At 38.2% G+C, this 22,339-nt stretch overlaps 1 protein-coding gene across 1 annotated transcript in view; it reads left to right on the forward strand.

Moving 5' to 3' along the window:
* Positions 1 to 22,339, forward strand: part of DPP6 (dipeptidyl peptidase like 6) — a 408,025-nt gene that overhangs the window by 303,689 nt on the left and 81,997 nt on the right. Inside the window, exons 7-8 of the mRNA XM_035554362.2 lie at positions 3,614 to 3,695; positions 21,073 to 21,193. Coding sequence (XP_035410255.1) covers positions 3,614 to 3,695; positions 21,073 to 21,193 — 203 coding nt within the window. The remainder of the gene's footprint in view (positions 1 to 3,613; positions 3,696 to 21,072; positions 21,194 to 22,339) is intronic.

Raw genomic sequence — 22,339 nt, forward strand, 5'->3', positions numbered from 1 at the left:
GAGGTGTGTTGGATAGCGGCTTTCCAAATGTGTGATTCAGTTTGTGGACCAAAATGAGCTTTCCTGGGAAGAGCAGTAGAGGGTTGTTCCCATTCCACACTGGAGAGGCACTGTAGGTGAGTGTTCCTCCTCCCACTATGGGAGATACACTCAGTTTGTGTGGTGGTTTTACCCTGCTGGGCAGCTGAACTCCACCACAACCCATCTCCTTCCCCGTCCTCAAAGGGAAATGGGGAGAGAAAAAAGTATGCTGGAAAGAAGAAGAAGGTTCACAGGTTGAAATATCCTTGAGATAAGGATAATTCATTAAAAAACAAAACAAAGAAAAGGCTGTGCGGAAGCACACAAGGAAGAAAAACAATTATTCTCTACTTTCTCTACTTCCCAACAATGAGTGACATTTGGCCATGTCCTGGGAAGCAGGGCCTCAACAGCCACTGCAGGGAAAGTTAACTCCATCCCAGCCAGACCCAGAACAGTCTGTAACTGGGTTGCTTGGAGATGCCAGGGAGGCAGTCCATGTTCATTCCAGCACAGACCATGCACCCAACATCGTCCAAGTAAATGTCTAGGAATCTGCTCTTTCATGGTAGGGCCTACAATTAGGTGAACTTCATTTTCATGCCATCTTCGGGCATGCTGCCAGTCCAGTCTCACCTGGCCACTGACAATACAACCTGTGTGCTGATCCCTGAAGCTTCTCTGAAGGCTGCTAGATCATGCTGAACAAGGAGAGATGTCTTCTCAGACCCCTTGCAGGTGATGCTGAAGTTCTCCACAGGTGAGGGAGTGAATGGTTCTGTTCTCAGGAAAAGCATTCTCTTCAGTCTATAAGAGATGAGGAACATGTCCATCTTTCGGGAGTGTTCTGGGGGGAAGACTTAGACTGCTTTTATATCCCATGGTAGAAAATAATAATTAAGAGCATGAGGATGGCTGCCTGGTGTACACCTCCCTCCAGTGGTCCAGGTCATGCTCTGAACATGCCTGCTGTGATACATTGAATTTAGAGACAGTTTATGGGTAATGTGGTTTGTAAATCAGGCACCTCCAGACAATATGCTATTCCATCAGTCAGCCTTCTATCTGCATATTTATCAAAAGGTTTCGAGGCAAACAAACAAGATTATGGTAAAAGAAAAATTTCCCAGCCATTCTGAACAACATAAGAACTAATTCAGTAGATGCAATGATATTTTTCCTCAGAGAAAGGGAAGATGACTTCGCTTTTTTTTTTTTTATATATGTATATTTATTTATTTATTTATTTATTTATTTTTCTGCAGCAGAGCTCTTTGCTGGTAGCCTGAATGCAAGGCTTTTACCTTCTGCCTTGTCTTTTACCTTATCAGCTAGAAAAGCTGTTTTGTGCAGCTTTTCTCATTGCATTAGAGTTGTCCTCTTCTAAAAGATGATGCAGTGAGCAGAACTGACAGGACTTGTCTGGGCTCTGGTCTGAATTATTGAATGTAATTGGTACGTCTGTCCCTTAGCTCTGTCTGGGTTATCTGAAGCATTACAGGTTGGAATTCTTACAATTTGTCTAATCTGTTTACTTGGTGATGGTATTTCCTCCCTCTATTTGTAGTATCTTGCTCCTCTTCTTACTATGGATAAAAACAAACCAACCAACCAACTGACAACAACTAGATAATTAATTTGTCAAATAGTGAAGTACTTTTTTTCTACCATAAGAGGTTTTGATTTGATTCACTAGTTTTCTCTCTTTTTCCTGCACTCAGAGGTTACTCTCTGTTGAGATAATCAAGATAGGTAACCAAAGAGATTGAGTCTTAACAAGGAGAGCTGACTTGAAACTTAAGCATCTAATGCATACAAGCTCGAAAAGATCCGGAATAGGATCTGTTGTTAGTAGTAGTTCAGTATGACTGTTACCTATTCTCTTATCTGTATCTTACAAAAGTGACTTTAGGCTTCCTGCAAAGACCATTAATCATGAGAAGAAAAGATGTAGTTATATTCCAGCAGCAGCAGTCTGGGGTGACACATTGCTGGTAGAGTCAAATGCTGTTGGGGCATCCTGCAATACACTTCTACTTGAAGGGTCAATGCCTCAGCAAACCACTCTTGCCCCTCCACATCTGCCTCAAACCTGTTGTTGTGAGTGCTTTATTGTTCAGTCAGCTCCACAGACCTCTTCCCAGAGACATTACGGGTTATGATTTATAACCACTGACCCTCACCCTCTAGCAGGAGTGTGGAAATTGCCATTCCAACCACAAAAGTTATGGAAGGAGCACTGTAGACTTTGGCATCGCCCCTTAGCACACCTCATTTAAGGTCTGCCCTGATGGCCTGTAGCTGGCCTTTGAACAGGAGTTTGCAGGAAAAACACCTTTTTCACATTTGAAAGACCACACAAAATATATTTCTAAACACTCCTCTTGCTGCTCCCTTTGGATATGCTGTGACAGCCCTGGTGCAGTGGGATGGTTCAGCCACAGGAGATCCGGCCCAAATGGGCAGAGCTGGAGTGTAGCCATGGTATAGCACAGCTCAAAGACCAGGCAACAAAGTGCATTCAGTTAACATCTAGTTATTGCATTCAGTTTTGTTCTGTTTGGAAAACATTATCTGGAAAACATCACCTTTAACAAAGTAATGAACACTGTAGAGATGCCTTTTGCTTAAGGGCTAGGCAGACATTGTCTCATTTCTCTGGTTTTGGGTGATGTTGGCCTCAACTTGCCTCGTTATTCCTTTCTATAGACAAGTGATGATAATACCCTTACTTTTTAAAGCTGTTTGACGTCTGCTAGTGAGACATACTGTATATGGGCCTTTTTAGTGCTCTTTTTCATAGAACATTACTATATACAGAGTTGTAGCAATGTGACTTCAGAATATGAAATGTAATTATTTGTGCTGAGTATAAATACCATCAAGGCAATGGAAGAGTTTTACTTTCTGTGCTGTGATAAAAAAATATTATGCTACTCTGACATTTTCAAAAAAAAAAAAAATCCTTTTTCTATATTGCATTTCCCGTGTCTCACTGATGTTCTGCTGCAGAAATGAAGGTAGTAAATGAAAGAACAAGAAAAGCATTTTGATTTTATTTTCTAAAAGATTGAGATATTTGGTATTAATAGGAGCTTTTGCCTTGAAAGCCAAACTGCGTATCAGTTCTTATACAGTTTTTAAACATTCCTGCCATCATGTTCAAAGGAAAATTATTAGGCAGAAAAGCCATGAGATGAAGAAGACATTATATTTTTCTTGTGGCAATATGTTTGAAATATATAATTATTGTTTATCCTTTGTGGATATCATCAGTGTTGATAAATACAATTACTTTGTTTGCCATCCCCTGACTAATTCTTAAGGCTTAGGCAAGTCGGTGGTGGAACTAATGTGTTTAATTTCATATTAATAAGAAACAGAATCTGTCAGTTAAAAGCTTGATCTTACCAATGCTTGCTAGTAGTATAGTGCTTACCATATGGTAAAATGTCTGCTAAAATCTGGCACCAAATATTAGGTGATTCCTCCTGAAAGACGTCTTATAGTCATGGTGCTGCCAAAAGAGGGTGTGCACCAGCTTAAATGAGGACATTCCTGAAGGTGAAATTTTATTTTTCTCTTTTTGCAGGGATCCCCAGAATTTGTATCCCCCTGAAGTCAGCAATGCAAAGCTTCAGTATGCTGGTTGGGGTCCAAAAGGGCAACAGCTGGTAAGAGAAAGAACAAACATGTAAATTAATTTAGAGAATATTCTGCTAACTAGATTCTTGAAACCTGTGTGTTAGCAACTAGCATCTCTTGGGAGTTGTTTTATCATGTAAATTATTTATAAAATTGCTAAATATATACATTACATACTGCAAAGTAATTGTGGCTAAAAATGCAGGCAAAAGATTTTATGAAAGGTCTTTGAGAGGATGCACCTGCTTCTCCCAGTATTGGACACAGGACAGATTTATAATAGACAGTATGATTTAGTATATTATTGCTTCACAAGGGTGTCTCCAGATGTGCAAACTTGGCACTAGAAATATTTTAAATCTAGAACAGATTTGCTCTGAATTTGCCCTGTAGTTGTCTGCAAAATGGACAAAAGTAGAAATGCATTGTAGAAAGTTTTCAAAGCATGCTTTAAGAAACAACCAACCAAACAAACAAAAACAGCTTGTTCGAGATTCATTGTGTTTCACGGAGCCTTTCATGCTGCAACAGTTCTGAAATGTCTCATTTTGTCTCCTGGCTGCTGCCATCTTGGATTTGCCCATTATTTACAGCACGGATTTCCTGGCTGTGTCCCCTGGCTTCATTTCCTGATGCAAACCCAATATAAAGAGATAGCATATGCCAAACAATCTCTATTGTAACAAGAAAATTAAACGTGTCAACTTCTTTTTTTGATATGGAATTTTAATACCAAAAAAAAAAGAGAGATTTAAAAGTAGCCAATGAAATCTAGCATCTCTCTCCTGTCCCTAATGTTTTCTTCAGGGTTTTCTTTTTTTTTTGTATTCTTAACCAAATTGTTTTCAAAATTTCTTATTTAAGAAACTGCAATAGTCATTGCAAGTCTACATACCAGGTTAGAGGGAAAGTAACAGCTACAGGAACAAAAAGTCTCTCCTCTGCTCCATCAGGAAAATCAGGCTTCAGAAAGTCATTGACCTCAAATCTGGTAGGAGTGGAGATGCAGCAGCCTTTGCCTCTATGCAAAATGACTTCAGAGAAGCTCATTTTTCCTCATTTCACCCACATATGTGCCCTGGTTCTGTCCTCTAACATGTTCCATTTCAAATTCCTTAGCCTGCTGCCCAACAGATCCCTGCTGAGCAGTTTGTTCCAAATCACAAGAGATTGAGGGTCTGATGCTGACCAAACTCTCTTATATTAGTGAAGACCAATGAGTTCACATCTTTAGGCTTCTGGATAGCTGATAATGTACAATCAGCTGAAAACACAGCTAGAGACTGCCTCTAGGATATGGCAAAGAAAACAAAAAGAGAGCAGCATTATTTTATTTGCTGTTTGCTAGTGTTTTCTGTTATAAGTCTAACAAACTAAGCTTCGCAATATATAACAAAAGGTACATCTGTTAATTGAAAGATAATACTGAGTTGCATTAGCAATTTTCTTCTGTTCACAATGACATCTCTCTATCATATTTTTTGCTGTGGACTTATGTGCTTCAGCACCCTGAGACTCTGCATGTTATTGACTCACATTTATGTTAGTTCTACCAAGCTGAATGGATGTATTTAATATCCATCTTAGAAAGAAGATTAACTTCTTTCACACCAAAGATAAGATGACCAATCTACTTCCTCTATTGCCTTCTTTCCCAAAGTAACATAACTATATAGAAAGAAAACATATTCATATCAAAATGGACAAATTATGTATACAAAAAAGCAATACATACAGTTCAGGAGAAGAAAAGGCTTTCTAACTCCCAGCTTGATCTTTTAATACTGAAATAATTGATACCACTTTCCACTGATTTTTATTAAGACTGCAGTAAAATCTTAATTCCCTAAGACATAAAGTTTGGTACACATTCCTTCTATGGGATGCATGGCAGATTTTTTAAAGTAATTTCAAATATTCCTATTACCATTTAATTTTATATGAATTTTGGAATTATTTTGCAACAGTTGATTTGTTCTGGATGTTTCTTTTTTGGCTTCTAAATATGTAAATCTGCTGGCCTGTAATTCAGTAGTGTATCTATTCATAGCTAATGATCAGAAGAGAATTGCCAAAGAGAAAGAAGCTTTTCTCAAAAAAATAAATAAGAATAAAAATCTGCAAGCATTATAAACGAGATAAAGGGAATATACAATGCTCAGTCTTCTGAATTTCAAGACTAATTGAGTTACTCGGAATATAATTCCCAGTGAAGTTATTGTCTCCTTCTGTGAGGCCAACATCTAGTGCAAACACAGAGAAAAATCGAAGTCTTTTCAGATCTGATGGTGTGAATGTTTGCTAAGTGTAGGCTGGGTTGTGTTGCAGGAGGAAGGAAATGTTATCAAGTGGGATGGAATGAATTAACATACTGGAAACTATGTTTTGGCTCCCTTGATCCTGGGAGGTTACAAGGGCAAGCACATGTTAGAGTCACAGAAAATGGTGGAAGTGAAGGGTGAGTGGGTTTGTATCACCTCGAGGTACCCTAGCTTTCAGGAAACTAAAAGCTTTTCCATTGAAATCTCCTCATTCATTCTTTGGCAATGCAAAGGAGAGGTAGGACAGGTGAGTAGATGGTTTGGTTCCACAACTTTTTCTTTCCATTTTTTCTTCCTTCCAAGGGCAACTTTTGGTCACCATCTGACCTCTTTCTCTCTTGCATGTCTAATCATTCAAAAAGAATCAAATCTGAAACAGAAGAAGCCTGAATGATCTGCTTTCCTTGTGGTTTAGAAGAAACAGCAGAACTCCTTGTGGTTTAGAATCAAGAGTGGAACTTTCCCAGGAGCAATTTTCTATTTATCTCATTTTCTTTTGTCCTTATTTATTAAATTATATGCCAGCTTTGAGATTATGAACTCCTCAGAGCATGGTTCTTGACTTCTTAGTAGCCTGTAGAATGCCATATATGCCAACAGATCTATGTAAATAATGGCAGATACTGGAACTCAGAAAATCTGTCAGGAGATCAGAATGCAGAAAAACCATCACTTTTGGCATCTCACAAATACATATATATACATACATATACATACATATATATATATATATATTCTTCAACCTTTCTCAGATTTCAGCCAAAGACTTGGCAAGTTAAAAGTCTAACAAAACTCGTGGAAGAGTCAGGCTTTTCTTCTGAGTCAACAGAAAAGGAGCCACCAACTTCAGTACAAGAGCTAAAACATTCCCTAGATGTGACAATTATTAAAGGGCTCCTTCTTCTCTTTCATCCTATGATATGAACCATTATTTTTACCTTTGCAGAAAGGGTGGAAAGCAGTGTTAAATTGGAATAGCAGTGTGATATATTCACTTTCACTGGGTGTACATGACTGTGAAAAGGACTGAAAAAAATCCATCTTTTCCATGATGCATCAAAAAGCCCAAAGTCCTTCTTAGTATGCAATGGCATCAGCCCAGTGACCTTCAGCATGTTGCTTGGTGGTTTTCAGTGAATAGGCTGTATTTCTCTCAAACAGAATCAAAGCATGATGCTTTTCAGCAACATAAGGATGTTGGTGGCATGATAGAACTGCAAAAAAAAAAAAAAAAAAGTGTTATGCTCTATTTTTGCCCTGTTCTGTGTATGCTTATCTGGGATTTCCTGTCCTTTTCTGATCTTGCCATTTGTGACTCAACAAAAACATACCTTCCTCCTGATGTAGTTTCAATTCTACCACAAAACAAACAATCCAACAAACAAGAGAAAAATTTCTCTGAATTGATTTTACTGGAATATTTTAAGAGTCTCATGTTTTACATCTTTAGATTTTTAGAGTGGATTCTGTACATGGGCATGTACATGAGTTTTCTATAGTATATTTTCCCCAATATTGTCTGTGCAATGGTTAGTCGTTACTATCACACTGATCTGAATTTTCATAGAATTTGTGAGACTGACAGGCTCAGACCTCTCTATTTATCCAAAAAAAAAAAAAAAAAAAAAAAAGGGCAGTGATCTTTTCCTGGTTTGCTTGTCTGTGTGGCTGAAGTCTCCAGGAGTGAGACCATCTAGTGCATGTCTGTAGCTGAAGTGCCCAAAGAATCCAAAAAAAAAACAAAAAACAAGAGGTTTTCTGGATGCTTTTGTCTAAGTTACTCCAAAATGAGCACATCTAGGTTTAAAATGTTTGCTTCAAGGACACACTAAGGATGTACTTGAGCCCTGTTGTCATAAGGAAGGCCCAAGCTGCAAGACTACTTTAATAACGTGCAGTGAGTATTCACAGTGCCAACACTAAGGTACAGTTCACAGGAGTTATTAAATTCCAGTTGTCAGAATAATTTCTGCCACGCTTCTATTTTCTTTTTTTTTCTTTTTTTTTTTTTAAGCTGTAACAGTCCTGACAGATATTAATGATAATGATGACACATCAGATGATGGGGGATGCAGTTCTGCACAACTTTAGAGGCAGCAGTTATAATTCAAAAATCTCTCTCACACATCATAGTATTTACTCTTCAGCAAAGAGAAATATTTTGTGAGTTCTCCTGGCCAGTCAGTCTTCTACTGTTTCCACTATTTCCTTAAACTACCAAAGTCATGTAGGAAAAGTATTATAATTGTATTTAGCTGCTGGAAGTTTTGACTGACCTTACGTTTACTGCATACCCAGAGAGTGGTCAGAAAGGGTTTCTTCTGCATTCAGAGCCAATAAACTATTTTCAGTGTCAACTCTTTTGGAGCAGGAGCTACCTTTTATTCTTGCAGATTATGCAGCAATCAAGTGTATAATTGGTTCTAAAGTAATAAAAGTTATGTTTCACAGCAGGTGCAATAAGAAATCTCAATTTCAGTGAAATGCGAATACCAGGGGAAATGAGGAACAAGTCTTTCAGTCCTTACCATGTTAGGACTTTGCAGGTGCTCTCAAACCATGAATGCTAATGCTGGTAAACAGCTTGTTGTTATAGATATTGCTGTCAAAAAAAAGTGCAATGCAATTTAGAGAAATATTGGAGTTAATTCATGTATAAAAGGTTTGAATGATAGATCCTGCTGCACAGGGCCAGAATCAATCCATTTAATTTGTTATCAAATCATTTCAACACTGTAGCATAATGTCTTGCTAACTAGGATATCTAGATGCAAAATGCTGGTTAAGTGATGACACTTGGAACTAAACTGGAGTGACTCCTCTAATCAGCAGTTTTTTCCTTTCCTGAATTTGTGCCTGTTATGCCAGTTTGGTTCCAGGCAGAAGGGCTGAATAGATATCAGGTGAGGAGGACAGTTTTCACAGGAGGTACTGAATCATTTGTTGTTGTTCCTAATCCGGCAAAGCATTTGAACTGCTGTGTGTATAGTTGTTGTAGGTCTATTTGTTTTCACTATTATTTCATAGATGTTTATATCATCATCTTTAAGCTGCTGTTCTCTCACCTTTTCTTTTTACAATGATCTCTGAATCTCTATTTAGCTGTGGTCTGCTGTGCATAATTATTCTGGCTTGGTTATCTCGTTAGTTGCAAGGAAGAAGTGGTTTCCTCCTTTCTAATTCCCATATATGCCCTATTCAGAGTCAGAGGACAGCTTTTTGCATGATTTCTGCATTCTGGTAAAAGCATGAGTTTCAGAATAAACCTTCCCTTCATCCCCTTTCCCAGTGTTAGAATACAGTTTTTAGGAAATCCCCAGTGAAATATATTACACTGAAAAAGTAGTGTGTTTTTTTTGGTTGGTTGGTTGGTTGAGTTTTTTTGCTTCCTTTTGATGCTCTGCTCTTTGGTTACAGTGGCCTTGGTGCCCTGTTTTTTATTTTTGCACATGCTTGTCACTTCCTCTGACATCAGTAGGCTTTATATGTACAGTTCTCATTCACTAAAGGGAATGTCTGGCATGCTTAATGTTGTGAGCTCTGCTGAAAATGGTTGTGTCCTTTCCCATTTCAGCATTCTTGGTGATGCGTTTTCACCAGTGACAAAAGAGTAAGACATTTAAGATAAGTGAAGAGGATTCAATAAATGTTACTGAAAAAATGATACAGGTGATTACTATAAATAACTTGTTGCCCTTTCTGTGGACATGAAGGATTTCAAAGAAAAAATTTAATTGATGATTTGCCATAGACGTTTCACCAATAAATCAGAGAAAAATTCACTTCTCTTACATCTGAATAGGAGAGACATAAGATGATGAAGCATTTAGGGCATCACCCTAAATGATCACCCTAGGATCGCCACTGCTATGGGTTTTCTCAATGTCTTTGTAGATGTTACTTTTTCTGGTTTAGTTACAGTATGAAGATGGCAATATAACTGTACCTCCCAGTGGACTTAAAGGATTAAAACATTAAACATTGTGGACATGCACACACTGAGTATGCTCCTACCAGAAATTCATGTATAGACGGATTTGCTAGCTCAGACCATTTTTTCTTTTTGTCACAGAGCATCTTGTTGTACTATAAGGCAAGTACTGAATTCTCTTCCATTATATGTTACAGCATCTCATTGTATGCTACTGCAGTTGCACAAACATGCAAAATTCCTGACAGTGCAACATACTAGCACACGGTCATTTCCACTGAAAATAATTCCCTCCTTGAGATCTAAGATGTTGAAATTCCTTTAACTTCGGTTGTGTTAAAGGGATATCAAGCATGTATCTTCTGGTTAGGAGCATTTTTCATTTAAAAGATCTAACATCTAGAAGTGTATGCTTGGTTCTGTACATAAGTGTTTCTGGCATCTTTTACAGCTGTGGTTTGTAGACGTAGTCCGTTAAAATAAGTACTTAGGAAGTTACAAGAGTTGCTCTTGGAAAGCTGCTTTTTTTTTTTTTTTCATGAAAATAGTTTCCTTTTACTTTATAAAGCAGCAGTCATTAGTAACAGTATGTTTAAACACTGTGTTTTAAGACAGGGCAAGCAGACTAGGGAGCACAACCTGAGAGACTGTGGAACAGCTCACCTTTTTTTACAGAGGTGGTCTTGCATTCCACAGACATTGATCAGAGTTATGAGAAAACTTCAAGAACAATACCGTTGGGTCTACTAGTATATGCTGTTCAGCTCCCAGAATAAATGCTGCTGGTTTCTGTTACTAGACAACATATGAGAGAGGAATATTAACTCTGCAAGGACAGTCATGTACCTGGAGGAAACCAGTTGCTATTTTTTTTATGCTGGCAAGTAATCTATGTGCTCCTCTTAGCTAGATATTCATTCTATAACACAATGAAATAGTTAAAATGAAACACTGTATCATCTCACATTAAATAATCTAATTTATAGTGATGCTCTACGTAGACATCAGTGATATTAGGTTACAGCATACAAGATAATCCATCAAGCAGAACTTAAAAGCAGAATCAGAGCTCCATACTAAATGGTACATTTACTGATACATACTTTAATGCAACAAGGCAGTTATAAATTAAAATAACCCCATTAGAATCCAGGGCAAGAAATTCCAAGCAGACATGGTTCTCTTTGTTGATGTGAAATAAACTCTCTTTTCTTCCTTGAAGAACAGAAAATAGGACAGAATATTTTTCTTAAAACATACCTATTTTTAAATCTTCTCAGTCATAATAATTGCTTATTTGGCTGGACTCCGGTGGATTCTAGGTGTGATTAGAATCTGTACATGTTATGGACTGGCATCTTCACAGAATATAAATAGAAATAGATTGTATTTGTAATGATGAAATGACAAAAATATGAAGAAGATTGTTGAAATCTGAGCAGAATATTAATGTAGTTAAGGACTTAGGCTGGGAGAATGAAGACAAAAATCTCTTCTGTGTCCATTTTTTTTTGTTAAAAAAGGGGGTGGGAGGAGGGGGGGAAGTGTGTCTCTAGATCATAGAATTCAGTTGTTACTCCTATAGGCTATTATACGGGACTTTACCTTGACTGCCAGTTTAGATTGTCTCTAAAGACCTTAAGAACCAGAGGATCTTGCAAACTCTTCTGCTTTCCAAAGGGAACCTTAACATCTCTTGAGGAAAAAAACTCCAAACTCTACTGAATGCTATAGACATAGATAAAATCACAAATGTGATTTTAGTAAGGTTTATGTAAGATTATCGTTCTTAACTGTTCCTAAGGAGGAATTGCAATATAAATTATTTATACAAAATTCTTTATATATATATATATATTATATATATATTATTTTTTCACAGCAGACTTGTATTTTCCCTAGACTTTCCCTAAGCATTCTTGTTGTCCTTCATGTCACTTATAGAAATCAGCTCCAAATAGGCTTTGGTTTTCTGAACCCCACCCATGCACAGACAGCGTCTCTATATTCCTTCCAGCTCATCCGTCCACCTTCTTCTACCTTTTGTATGCTTCCTTTTAATGTTTGAGTTGGGTCAGGAGATCAGTGGTCATCCACACAGGCTCCCTGCTACCTTTGCTCGGTTTCCTACAGTCAGAATTAATCATTCTTAAATTTGAAGGAGGTGAAACATGAAAATCCAACAGCTTTCATATACCCCTCTTCTCTCCAGAGCCTTGTCTCATGGAATTCTTCCAGGCAGATCCCTGAACAGGCCCAAAGACTGTTCTCCTGAAGTCCAGGGCTGTCATCCATCTTTTTTCCTTGCTTCTTATGCTCATGATCCTGAACTACATGGTGTCTGTGGCCAAGCCTGTCCCCAGCTTTCACATTCCCTGCAGTTTCTGCAGTCAGGTCCACCTGTGATGTTTCAGTCTTCTGCCCTTCTCTCACTGCTTGTTGGTGAACACAGTCTCCACCCATTCCTAACTCCTGCAGGCATCTACACCAGCACCAATGATAAGCCCCAGCCATCCCTGTAACCCCAGACCTGGAGAGCCCCTCCCTTGGGAGCTTCTTCTGGCTCAAGGTCTTCAATATGCGAGGGTAGTTGCTCCAGTCAGTGCTGGATAGCAAACCTGAGTTGGTTACAAGCCACAGACTATCAGAGCTATCTTTACCCAGCAGCCACAGGCACCCTGATGTTCTTCAAGGTTTCTAAGAGCCTCCAGTAACCCAGAGGAGCTCCAGAAGATCAAGAAGTGAAGCCTGGAACCTACTGTGCAAATTGCTGCATCTCTGGGGCAGCTGTGATCGTAGAAATAGAAAAAACTTCATTTGAAGACATGAAGGAATGTTTTTCCATTCCATCTGACTTCTTAGTCTCTTTGTTGTCCATGGACAATGAAAGCAAAATTAAGGTCTTAACATTTATTTCCCAAGGCATATTTGCATATTTTACAGGTGATAATTCTTCTGTGCTTCGTTTGCTAGATGCTGTCAATGCTGTCACTGCATGCAGAAGTATTCATTTGTCTTTTACAGTTACTCTGATGGTTTTCCTTTGCAGAATCAATTGCATTTCCTTTCATTGCATTGATCTCCATGCAGTTAATCTCTTACACTACTCATATCAGATGCGTACAAGCCTTCGATCTCCAATGAGGAGTCATTAATACTATTTTTGAAGTGTTTATGGATCAGCATGGTTCTTATGTGCATCAATCTGTACTACTGTATTCTCAGGTTTTAGTAGTCCCCTGGGGGCAGTTTCAGCTTCTTTATCTTGAAAGTCTTCCCACAGAATCATTTTAATACTGGCATAGTCCTTGCTTTGGTCTATAAACACCACCTTTGCCCATTTCTATGTAAAGGGTAAGTAAAGTAAACCTTACCCCTGCCTAAAGAAAATTTTGTCTGGGTGCTGCATACCTTCAGAAACTGCTATGCCTTCTAAATCCTTGGCTTTGGAAGAAGTTATCTTCTTTCTTTGATTTAAAGCAAAGCTAAATCCTTGTATGAAAAACTGAAACTGTAGCCTTCTCTGTCAATAATTTATCAAGATGTCATTCTCTGCAATGTGTTGATCATGTGGAATACTTTCATTGGTTTATCACCGATCATAATAATGTCATTTTGGTTTTGTAAAGAAAAAGTTAACTTAAAAAAATCTTTTTTTCTTTCCATTGTTATATGTCTCTTTGTTATCTGTCTCTTTCTTAAGCTGCAAAAATGAACTGCGTGGTGGGGGAGAATGCAAATACTTTGAAGATTTTTGACTTATTGCTTTAACCCACCTGCTATCAAGCTATATTTAAATGGCAACTAGAAAACCATAATTAAAATACTAGCTGTTATTATGTATTTTCACTGGTGAGGGTCAGTTTATGATTTTAATACTCTTTTGAAGAACTGATGAGTTGGTGTAATCATATCATGTGCGTTAAGAACAACACTCATGACAGAATGCAAACTTTGATGTTCAACTAGCTTCCATTAGTGCCTTTTTGGTATTCAGAAGATCAGCAAAGTATTCATTAAATCATGCATAGTCAATGAGCAGCAAGCTTTAGAACTGATTTTGAATTGATCACATATTTCTCTGCTGCAGTTGGTGTAAGAATGATCATTGCAAAATGCCAAGACCTTTTCGGTACAATGCTTGTCAGATTTCCTTGATATCCCAAAGTGAAAACACAATTATCATATCTCCTTCAAGATGCTGCATGGACAGTGATGGGCATGCTAATTCTGTGTAGTAAGGACAAGTTTTAACTTGGGCAAAACAGCAAGGGAATCTTTCTCTTTGCAGTTTTTCATTTTCACAGTCCTCAGCTTCTAGGTTTCATAGGGCACTGGAAAATCAAAACTAGCTCAAGCGGGGCTGTCTCCAAATTATTTTAATGGAATTAGAGAACACTAGAAAATGAGGCATGGGGGGAAGGAAGAGATCTTCCTGTATGCGCATTTTCAGGAACAGCTTGTTCAAAACTATTTGTGTTTATGATCTGACATTTCCAATCCCCAGTTGCATGCCATGGCTGTTAGATCCCTCAACCAGTGTATAAGCAAAGAGGTAATTCTTCTCTTCTTCCTGGACACACCGTGAGGCTAAAGATGTCTTCTTTTTTTTTTATCACCTATGTGATATGTAACACCATATAAATATATTTATATTTAATATACAGTTCAATTCACAACATGAAATTTTACCAGCCTTTACTTGACGAAGGAAGGAAGGAAGGAAGGAAAAAAGTTATCTCACACTGAAGTTTAAAATGTCCTTGATTAGTCTGTGAGATTGTTCACATGCACATTTGATTGAAGAAATAATTGATGGAAATAGAATGTTTTGGAGCAGTAGAATCCCCATTTATACCCCAGGGAGTGTTGCAGGCCTGCTTCATTCAATGACTGATTAACCCTGCAGAAGTCTGGATCTGCCTCAGGTGATTACCTTAATTTACCCATGTATATTCTCATTGGGCTTGTTTGGAGATACGAGTGCCTGCTGCTTAAGAAATTTGGTGTGATTGACCTGTAGGTAGAAGAGAACAAAGACTTTGGCATGTCTAATTGTAACAGCATCTAAGTGATAACCACAAAATATATGCTACAGTCCTTCTCTTGGGGTTGTGCCTCCCTGCAGCAGGAGAGGGCTTTTAGAGACGATGAAGGGTGTGCATGAGGAAGCCTAGCACTAGGGCAATACTAGCTGGGAGCATGCATGTGCTGTCCCTGCCATCAAAGAGCTAATGGGCCAGATCTTGAGTGGATGAAGGTACCGGATGTTTTCTGTTGGCTGTCTATATTCAGTGGAAGTGGTAGTCACGTAACTTATACGGACTGCATTGATTGACTTTATTTGGACTCAGAAGCACACAGACAGCCATCAAAGCTGCTGGAGAAGAAAAATCCCATGGAGCTAGGCATATTTTATCTTCCTTTAGTTCTTCATTGGCACCTGCATCTCCCTGCTGAGTGTACTTGGCATCTCAGACAGACTGGATCGTGCCTTTGGAACCACATATTTACAAAAGGTGACAAAACCTCATGTACAAGGTGAGGCAGGATTGATTCCAACCGGTGTGTACTGGCAAATGTACAGAGCATGATACATACAAGAACCATTTTTCTTTGCTATTTCAGCAAAAGAAATGTTACAGTGGCTGCAGTTCTGCCTCTGCAAAAGGAAATATGAGTTCAAGTAAGTATCTTGTTGAAGCTGACCATGACTCTGCAAGTAATTTCATCAGCTGAACATGGAGTTCATAACAGGACAAGGCGCATTTTGGATTGCTTCTCTCCCAAGTATTCACAAGCTTATAATAGTCTACCTGATGTGAAATGATAATAATAGTAAGGATGATCTTATGGTTAATGCATTGGAATAGAGCTCAAGCTGTCCAGGTTTGACTCGTGTTTTTTTCCAGTGTTCCCATGTGACATTGAAAACTGGATTTGCCTTCTTATATATAGGAATAGTATTAAATATATGTGGCCTCTAGATGTTTTTCAGGAGAGCACAGGTTTCCCATGTGTTCTGTACCATATCTGCAAGATGTTTTAGATAAATGAAGAGGCTTAAAACAGCTCTGGGTACCTGTGTTTGGGCAATTGAGTCTTGTCTTCAGTGTCTCTACTTCTTGTTTTCTTTACTTGCTGAATGGAGACAATAGTGCTTATCACTCTGTGAAGATGATATGCTGTCGGGTAGGGACTGTCTTTTCTGTGCATTTGTTCAGAACCTAGAACAGCGAAGTCCGTAGATAATTACCTTTACAAAAATAAATTTACTGATCTGCAAAATAAATGTGTTCCTGAGACAGAATTTTAAAATGAATCTGTTATTTTATTTATTCTGCCAGAATACTCCCTCAGTAAAGTGGTTTGACGGTTTATTTGCAAAATTCTGTAAAGAGGGAAAAAAAAAAAAAAAAAAACAGAACAAAATTCTGAAAATAAAAGAAGGCTTTAACATTAAAAATAGTAGACACTATGTTGGATGGAGAAAGAGTAGCATGTTGATTTATAGCTATATTTCCCTACTCACCGAGCCTTCTGTTTTGTGACTGTCTACTTCAGACTATAAGGAAACTTGGCCAATCTGGAATTTAAAACAGTTTCAAGACAAATCTTTGTGCTTGTCTGTATATGAAGACCAGGTCTGTTGACAAAACTTTCCATGTGAAATGGACAAACATTTCATGTTAACTACTCTCTGTGGTTAAATCCTGTGGGCTGACCTGGCAGTGGAAAAGGTTCCCTTCTGACATGTAGAAAGCATTCATGCTTCTACAATGTGCCAATAAACTAATAAGCACCCAGGTATTAAATTTATGGTTGGAGATGCTAAATTTGAGTGATGTCACCCATTTAGTGACAAGTTATATACGTTAGAAAACATGGGAGAAAGAGAACATCAGCTCATAATTCTACTTGAAAGCTGGAGAATAAATAGAAGCAGTAAAAAGGCAGATTAATGTGTATTAACTTATTTTATCTTGGTCTTGAAGAAATAGGAACTTTACTCACCTTTTTGGCTGGAAGTAAGCAGGGTGGAATAACTGGAAAAGGAGGTGTAATATCCTTCTGCTCAAAATAGTTGGCCACTCTGACTTTCACAGTGGTCTTAAAGAGATTATTTTCATTAGATTCCTGAAAAATTTTGCAAGTAAAATCACTGAAAAATATCAGTATTCTAATTACTGCATCATAATTACTTACTATCACTCTGGATTGGCTTGGTAGAGAACAATACTTAAGAAGCCTTTACGCAGTCCCCAAAAAAAAAAAAGTTTGAAATGAATCCTCCTTAAATCAGTGTTGTTACAGCTCTTGTATGTTTTACATGGATTAAGTTTATTTTGTGTTAGTGTAAGCATTTATCTTACTGGATAAATTTATTTTACTGGATAAATACTTAATCTTTGGCTTAACATTCTCCTCCTGGCTTAGGCTGCTGGTTCAACCAGCCTAGTATTTTTTTCTTCAGTATCAGTTGTGTCACATAAGGAAGTCAAATGGCTTGCAGTAATCAGTTCTAATGTAAGTTGCAAACAGGCAGAGATTTCTTCCCAGCCCAAGTAAATTAGTGCTGTGTTGATACCTGAGGCTACGGGGGTTCTAAGTTTAAGCTGAAAATTTCAGGTGATATCCTGAGCACCATAAAGTTAACAGTAAAATCCACATGGAAATTATTACCCTCGGAGTAAGTGAATAAATTTAAAAAAATAAAAATAAAATCTTAGTCTCCCAGGACATTCCAGTTGTCTTTGTTAAGGCATATTTCATATTCTGAACCCTGTTATAGCATCCAGCAGAAAGAGAAGGAAGTTCTTTCCAATATTACGTCCAGTGGCAAGGAGTTCCATACATTAATTCTACTTTCAGTGGGAGAAAATATTTTTATCTATTTTTTTAAACAGCTCTCTTTCAGGTTTCATTGGTTTCTGTGTTGTTTTGGTTAATAATAATAATAAAGGGCAAAAACATCCTTTTCTTCTTTTCTGTCTCATCTTCATTTGCTTGTGGAGTTTACGACTTACCTGTTTATTCTACAAAATTAACTATTTTACTTTCTTCAATCTATGTAGGGATGTTTCTGTTCTTCTTACTTCTTTCTGAATATCTATTTTTTCCTCTGCATTGAATGTGTCATAACAAAAATGAGCATGGTACTCAACCTGCTGATATCTCCTTTGACCCATTCTGTTTTCATTTTATATTATTACAGGACTAATATGTAAAGGAAGCATAAAATAATGTGAAAGTGATGTCCATACATTTTTAAATTATTTTTCTTTATACAGATTTCTTACTCTCTAATTAGCTCAAAGGATTGGCTCTTTGATAGAAAGTACTTCTTTAATGTAATAAAATCAAAACAGTGGAAAATATTATAAAGCTATTTCATAAAATCATCTAATATCTTTCTAACCCAGACTGTGAAGTAATCCAAAGACATTTCTTTTTTGATGAATAACTGAAGTTCAAAAGCTTTTTCTTAATTTATAAGATACATTACACAGAAATCTTCCTTGTGCTGCTTCAGTTATCTTTTATCTTGATTACGCTTGACATTTTTAGGGTACAAGGCACTGTAGTTAGGAGGATAATTTTAAATTCTCTATGAGGTGCTGCAGTTTGGCTCTGAATTACACGGGAGACAGTTTGAAGTCAGAGCACTATATTATTTTCCATTGCAGCTACCAGATACCGCATGCAGACTGATTAGTGCAATGAAGCTTTGAAAGACAAAACAGTGAAGACAGGAAACATTTGCAGTGCTTTACAAAGCAAAGGGCAGGAGCAGGTTGTCATTCTACCTTATTTATTTTTCCTGTAGACTCATTTAAAATTTAAGGCAGTACAAAATACTGCAAAACCTTCCTTTGCTGGGCAAGAAATGGTTTGCATCACTTGAATAACTCCACCTGATTGTGTGTGCCTCTTGCAGGAGAGACCCCTAAACACCCACCACGTGTGTAGTTGTTGGACTTAGAGGTTTGGGTTTGTCTTACAATAGCATCCTTGAGGTGCGGTGAGAACTGAGAACAGTTTTCTTGAGTCCCAGTCTGACCAGTTTTCCCTCGCACTTTCACCAGTACATGCCACCAAGGTGTTAGGGACTATCCAGGATGCCTCCCATGGACACTGAAGATGTAAAAACAGGGGAGTACAGAGCCTTGCCTGTGGCAGAAGCTGCAGAGCAGGATGGTGTGATGTGGGCTGTCCAAGCAATGTCCTTGTCCCCGCAGCCATCCTATGCTGCCTGCCCCTCTTCAGCCTCCTAGCTGGACTCCTGCTCTTATTATTGGTGCTGCTGCTACTGATGCTCCTTTGTTTATACTGATTTTTATTTTTGACTATGAAAAGCAACCTAGCATTTTGCTCAAAGTGACTTATTCTGCTCAGTCTTCCTGAATTTTATGTGCACTTAAGTTTCAACAACCCTCCCATGCAGGCTAACTAACACATTAAATTCTTTAGTCAGTGTCCCTCGTCTGGCTCCTCTGCTTACTAAACGTCAAGGTACTAAAGAGAATGTAGTATCTTGTACAATATTTTTTTTTTTTTACTTTCAAAAAAAAATTTAAATGGTTGCAGCTTTTCTTAGTTTAAAAGCCCTAGTAGGCTAGAAGGCAGAAAAGCAAGTTACCCATAGGCAAATTCTCAATAACAGCTGACAAAATTAAATTAAAACCTATACTTTCTTCTGGAATCTTTCCAGCTCATCTTTAGGTGAAACGCTTACCATAATAGGATGTGAAACAGAAGCTGAAAGTAAATATTTTTCCCAATTCTATCCTTTCATGAGGGTAACATGAGAAATTGCATTCTTGTATCATGGTATAGACACCTAACATATGTTCCAATATATCTAAGGCTATAAATCCCCATGTGTAAATGTCTGCTGAACTCTATTAACAGTTTGTCTTATAGTCTGTATATGTTTCCTGATGCCCTGCTCAGTACATCTTTGCAGTCTGAATGGAATTTAAAAATATTTAAAAAATAAGACTAGGATGCAGTTCTCTTTGAGTGGAGGAGAGGAGAAGATCTGTGTATTATGGATGACATTCAAGCATCTAAGCAGATGATAAAGACTGATATGATAGACCAATATCTTCTTCCTTCCCTCCTTCCTTCCCTCCTTCCTTCCCTCCTTCCTTCCCTCCTTCCTTCCCTCCTTCCTTCCCTCCTTCCTTCCTTTTTACGGCTGGCTAAAGTTTTGCTCACTTTGCTTACTCATCAACCCTTAAATACCCAAATGAACTGCATGATTCCAAAAGATGATCTAGGAAATTTAATAACTCACACAAAATTAGCTTAAAAAATGGGAGACATTTGGGAGTCTGATGCTAGCCCCCTGACAATCTTGGGTTGAAATTTTATGATTGATAAGAATTTTATATTGATACATTCTTGTTCAATTCTTGTTCAAGCTGGAGTTGCTAAGAGGTTGGACTAGGTGATCTTGGAGGTCTCTTCCAACTCCTACAGTTGTGTGATTCTGTGATCATCCCCAGGAAGAAGAGCTGGGGACTGTGGCTGGGACAGAGGTCTAGGGCATCCCTTTGTGTCCCATGCACCCAGTCCCCAGCCAAAACCCCAATCTCCCCATACTTTTTTCACCATGTGCTGCAATCCCATAGGCTGCCCCACTCCGGCAGCACATGCTGTTTTGTTGCAGTTCCATTAAAAACTGGACGCAAAAATTATGTAATAGGTTGCTGGTCCTGTTTTAAGGAAACAGGAGCAACTGGAAACAAGGAATAAACAGTGTCCAAATACCAGTTTAGTCACCATATATCATCAAAATTAACTCTGCAAACTGCTGCTGTGTCCTGGCCCCACTTCTTGAAAATCCAGAGGTATGGTGTTCCTTGTTTCATGCCCTCACTGCACTGTTCAATTTCTGAAATGAAGACAGGAGTAAGAAAAATAAAGCTTATATTGAAGGACCAAGGCTTCAGCTTGTTGTAAATTAGCATCCTTCTATTAGTCGATGGCATTGGAGGCAAGCTGTGGAAATCCTTTTTTGACAAAAGATGCTATAAAAATGTGCTATGTGATTTTTATACTGCCAATTATTGTAAAAGCAAAATGCAACATTTTATAACGGAGCCACTGCTTAATGCTGTTCTCTTTTTCTTTTTCCCTTCAAATTAGATATTTATCTTTGAGAATAACATCTATTACTGTGCCCATGTGGGGAAACAAGCCATCCGAGTGGTCTCCACAGGAAAGGAAGGTGTTATTTTCAATGGGCTCAGCGACTGGCTATATGAAGGTAGGACACAACATTTAGGGCAGCAGTTAGTTATGAGCTTAAGTTACACTCTAAATCTACAGAACTGTCTGGAATTGGATGTTCAGCACTACATTTCTGGGGACGGGTGGACCACAAGCTGAAAATTTGCCATTCTAACAGTTGTCTGAAGTGCTGGGCTGGAAATAATGTGAAATGATATCAGAATTCTGTTTTTCAGGCTGTTTTTCTTTCCTTTAGTCCAAAGGTAATAAATCACAAAGCATTAATGAACAGAGCTGCTTCATTATTTAATGGCACCTGCAATCACTCAGAGACGTGCCAGTTGTCAAATCACAGGAAAGGAACGAAGCGGGGAGCAAGAGTGGGTTTATTTTAAGGGAAGAAACTAGGAAACAATTTTACTTGATTGGTTGTTTGCCACAGCCCTAGGTGGGCTCTGGAAGCTGCCCAGATCTTGACAGCTAAAAATTTCTTAAAACAGACAGGTCCTCACAGTAATTGGCTTTCTTCCCTTAAAAATAGGCCCGATGGGGCAGAGGGTCATCGCTGGAGCACTACTTTCTTTTGGTCCTTTCAGCTGGCAAATGGCCCTTTAGATGTCTGTGAGCAGCTGCTGCAAAATAATCTTGCCTGCCTACTAGCCTAAGAAAAGATCGCAGCCACCTCTGTGCTTTTGGGGGGCATAATAGCCTTTTAAAATAATGTTCAAGCAGAATTAAAATTAAAATATATACCAGAACACATGCACACAGCACACTTTCCTCTGTCTTGCTGGCTGATGCTGCCAGCAGTTTCTTTCCCTAAGGATCCTGTTTCGGGGACCTGTCAGTGTGACATGGTTTCTCCCTAAAGTTACAAGTCCCAGAACATCCTCCCTCAGGTCCCAAAATTGCCACTCAGAGAGCCCTGTCTTACCTCAACAGAGAAGCCTATTAACTGAGCCCTGCTGGTTGCTTCCAGTTTCCTTGAGCCCTAATGGAACAGAATAGGTTGCCAAATAGCATTCACCATCAATTGGTTTTTAAAATATGAAGCCCTCCTCAAATTACCCTATATCATAGCTAAGTCAAGGCTGTTGGACTCGAAAATGAGGGAATTAAAATCAACTCTTTCATTTGTCATGCCCAAGAGAAACTGGCCCCATACATCAGCATTCAAACTTAT

The sequence above is a fragment of the Cygnus atratus genome, chromosome 2 (genome assembly GCF_013377495.2).
Source record: "Cygnus atratus isolate AKBS03 ecotype Queensland, Australia chromosome 2, CAtr_DNAZoo_HiC_assembly, whole genome shotgun sequence".
Lineage (NCBI taxonomy): Eukaryota > Metazoa > Chordata > Aves > Anseriformes > Anatidae > Cygnus > Cygnus atratus.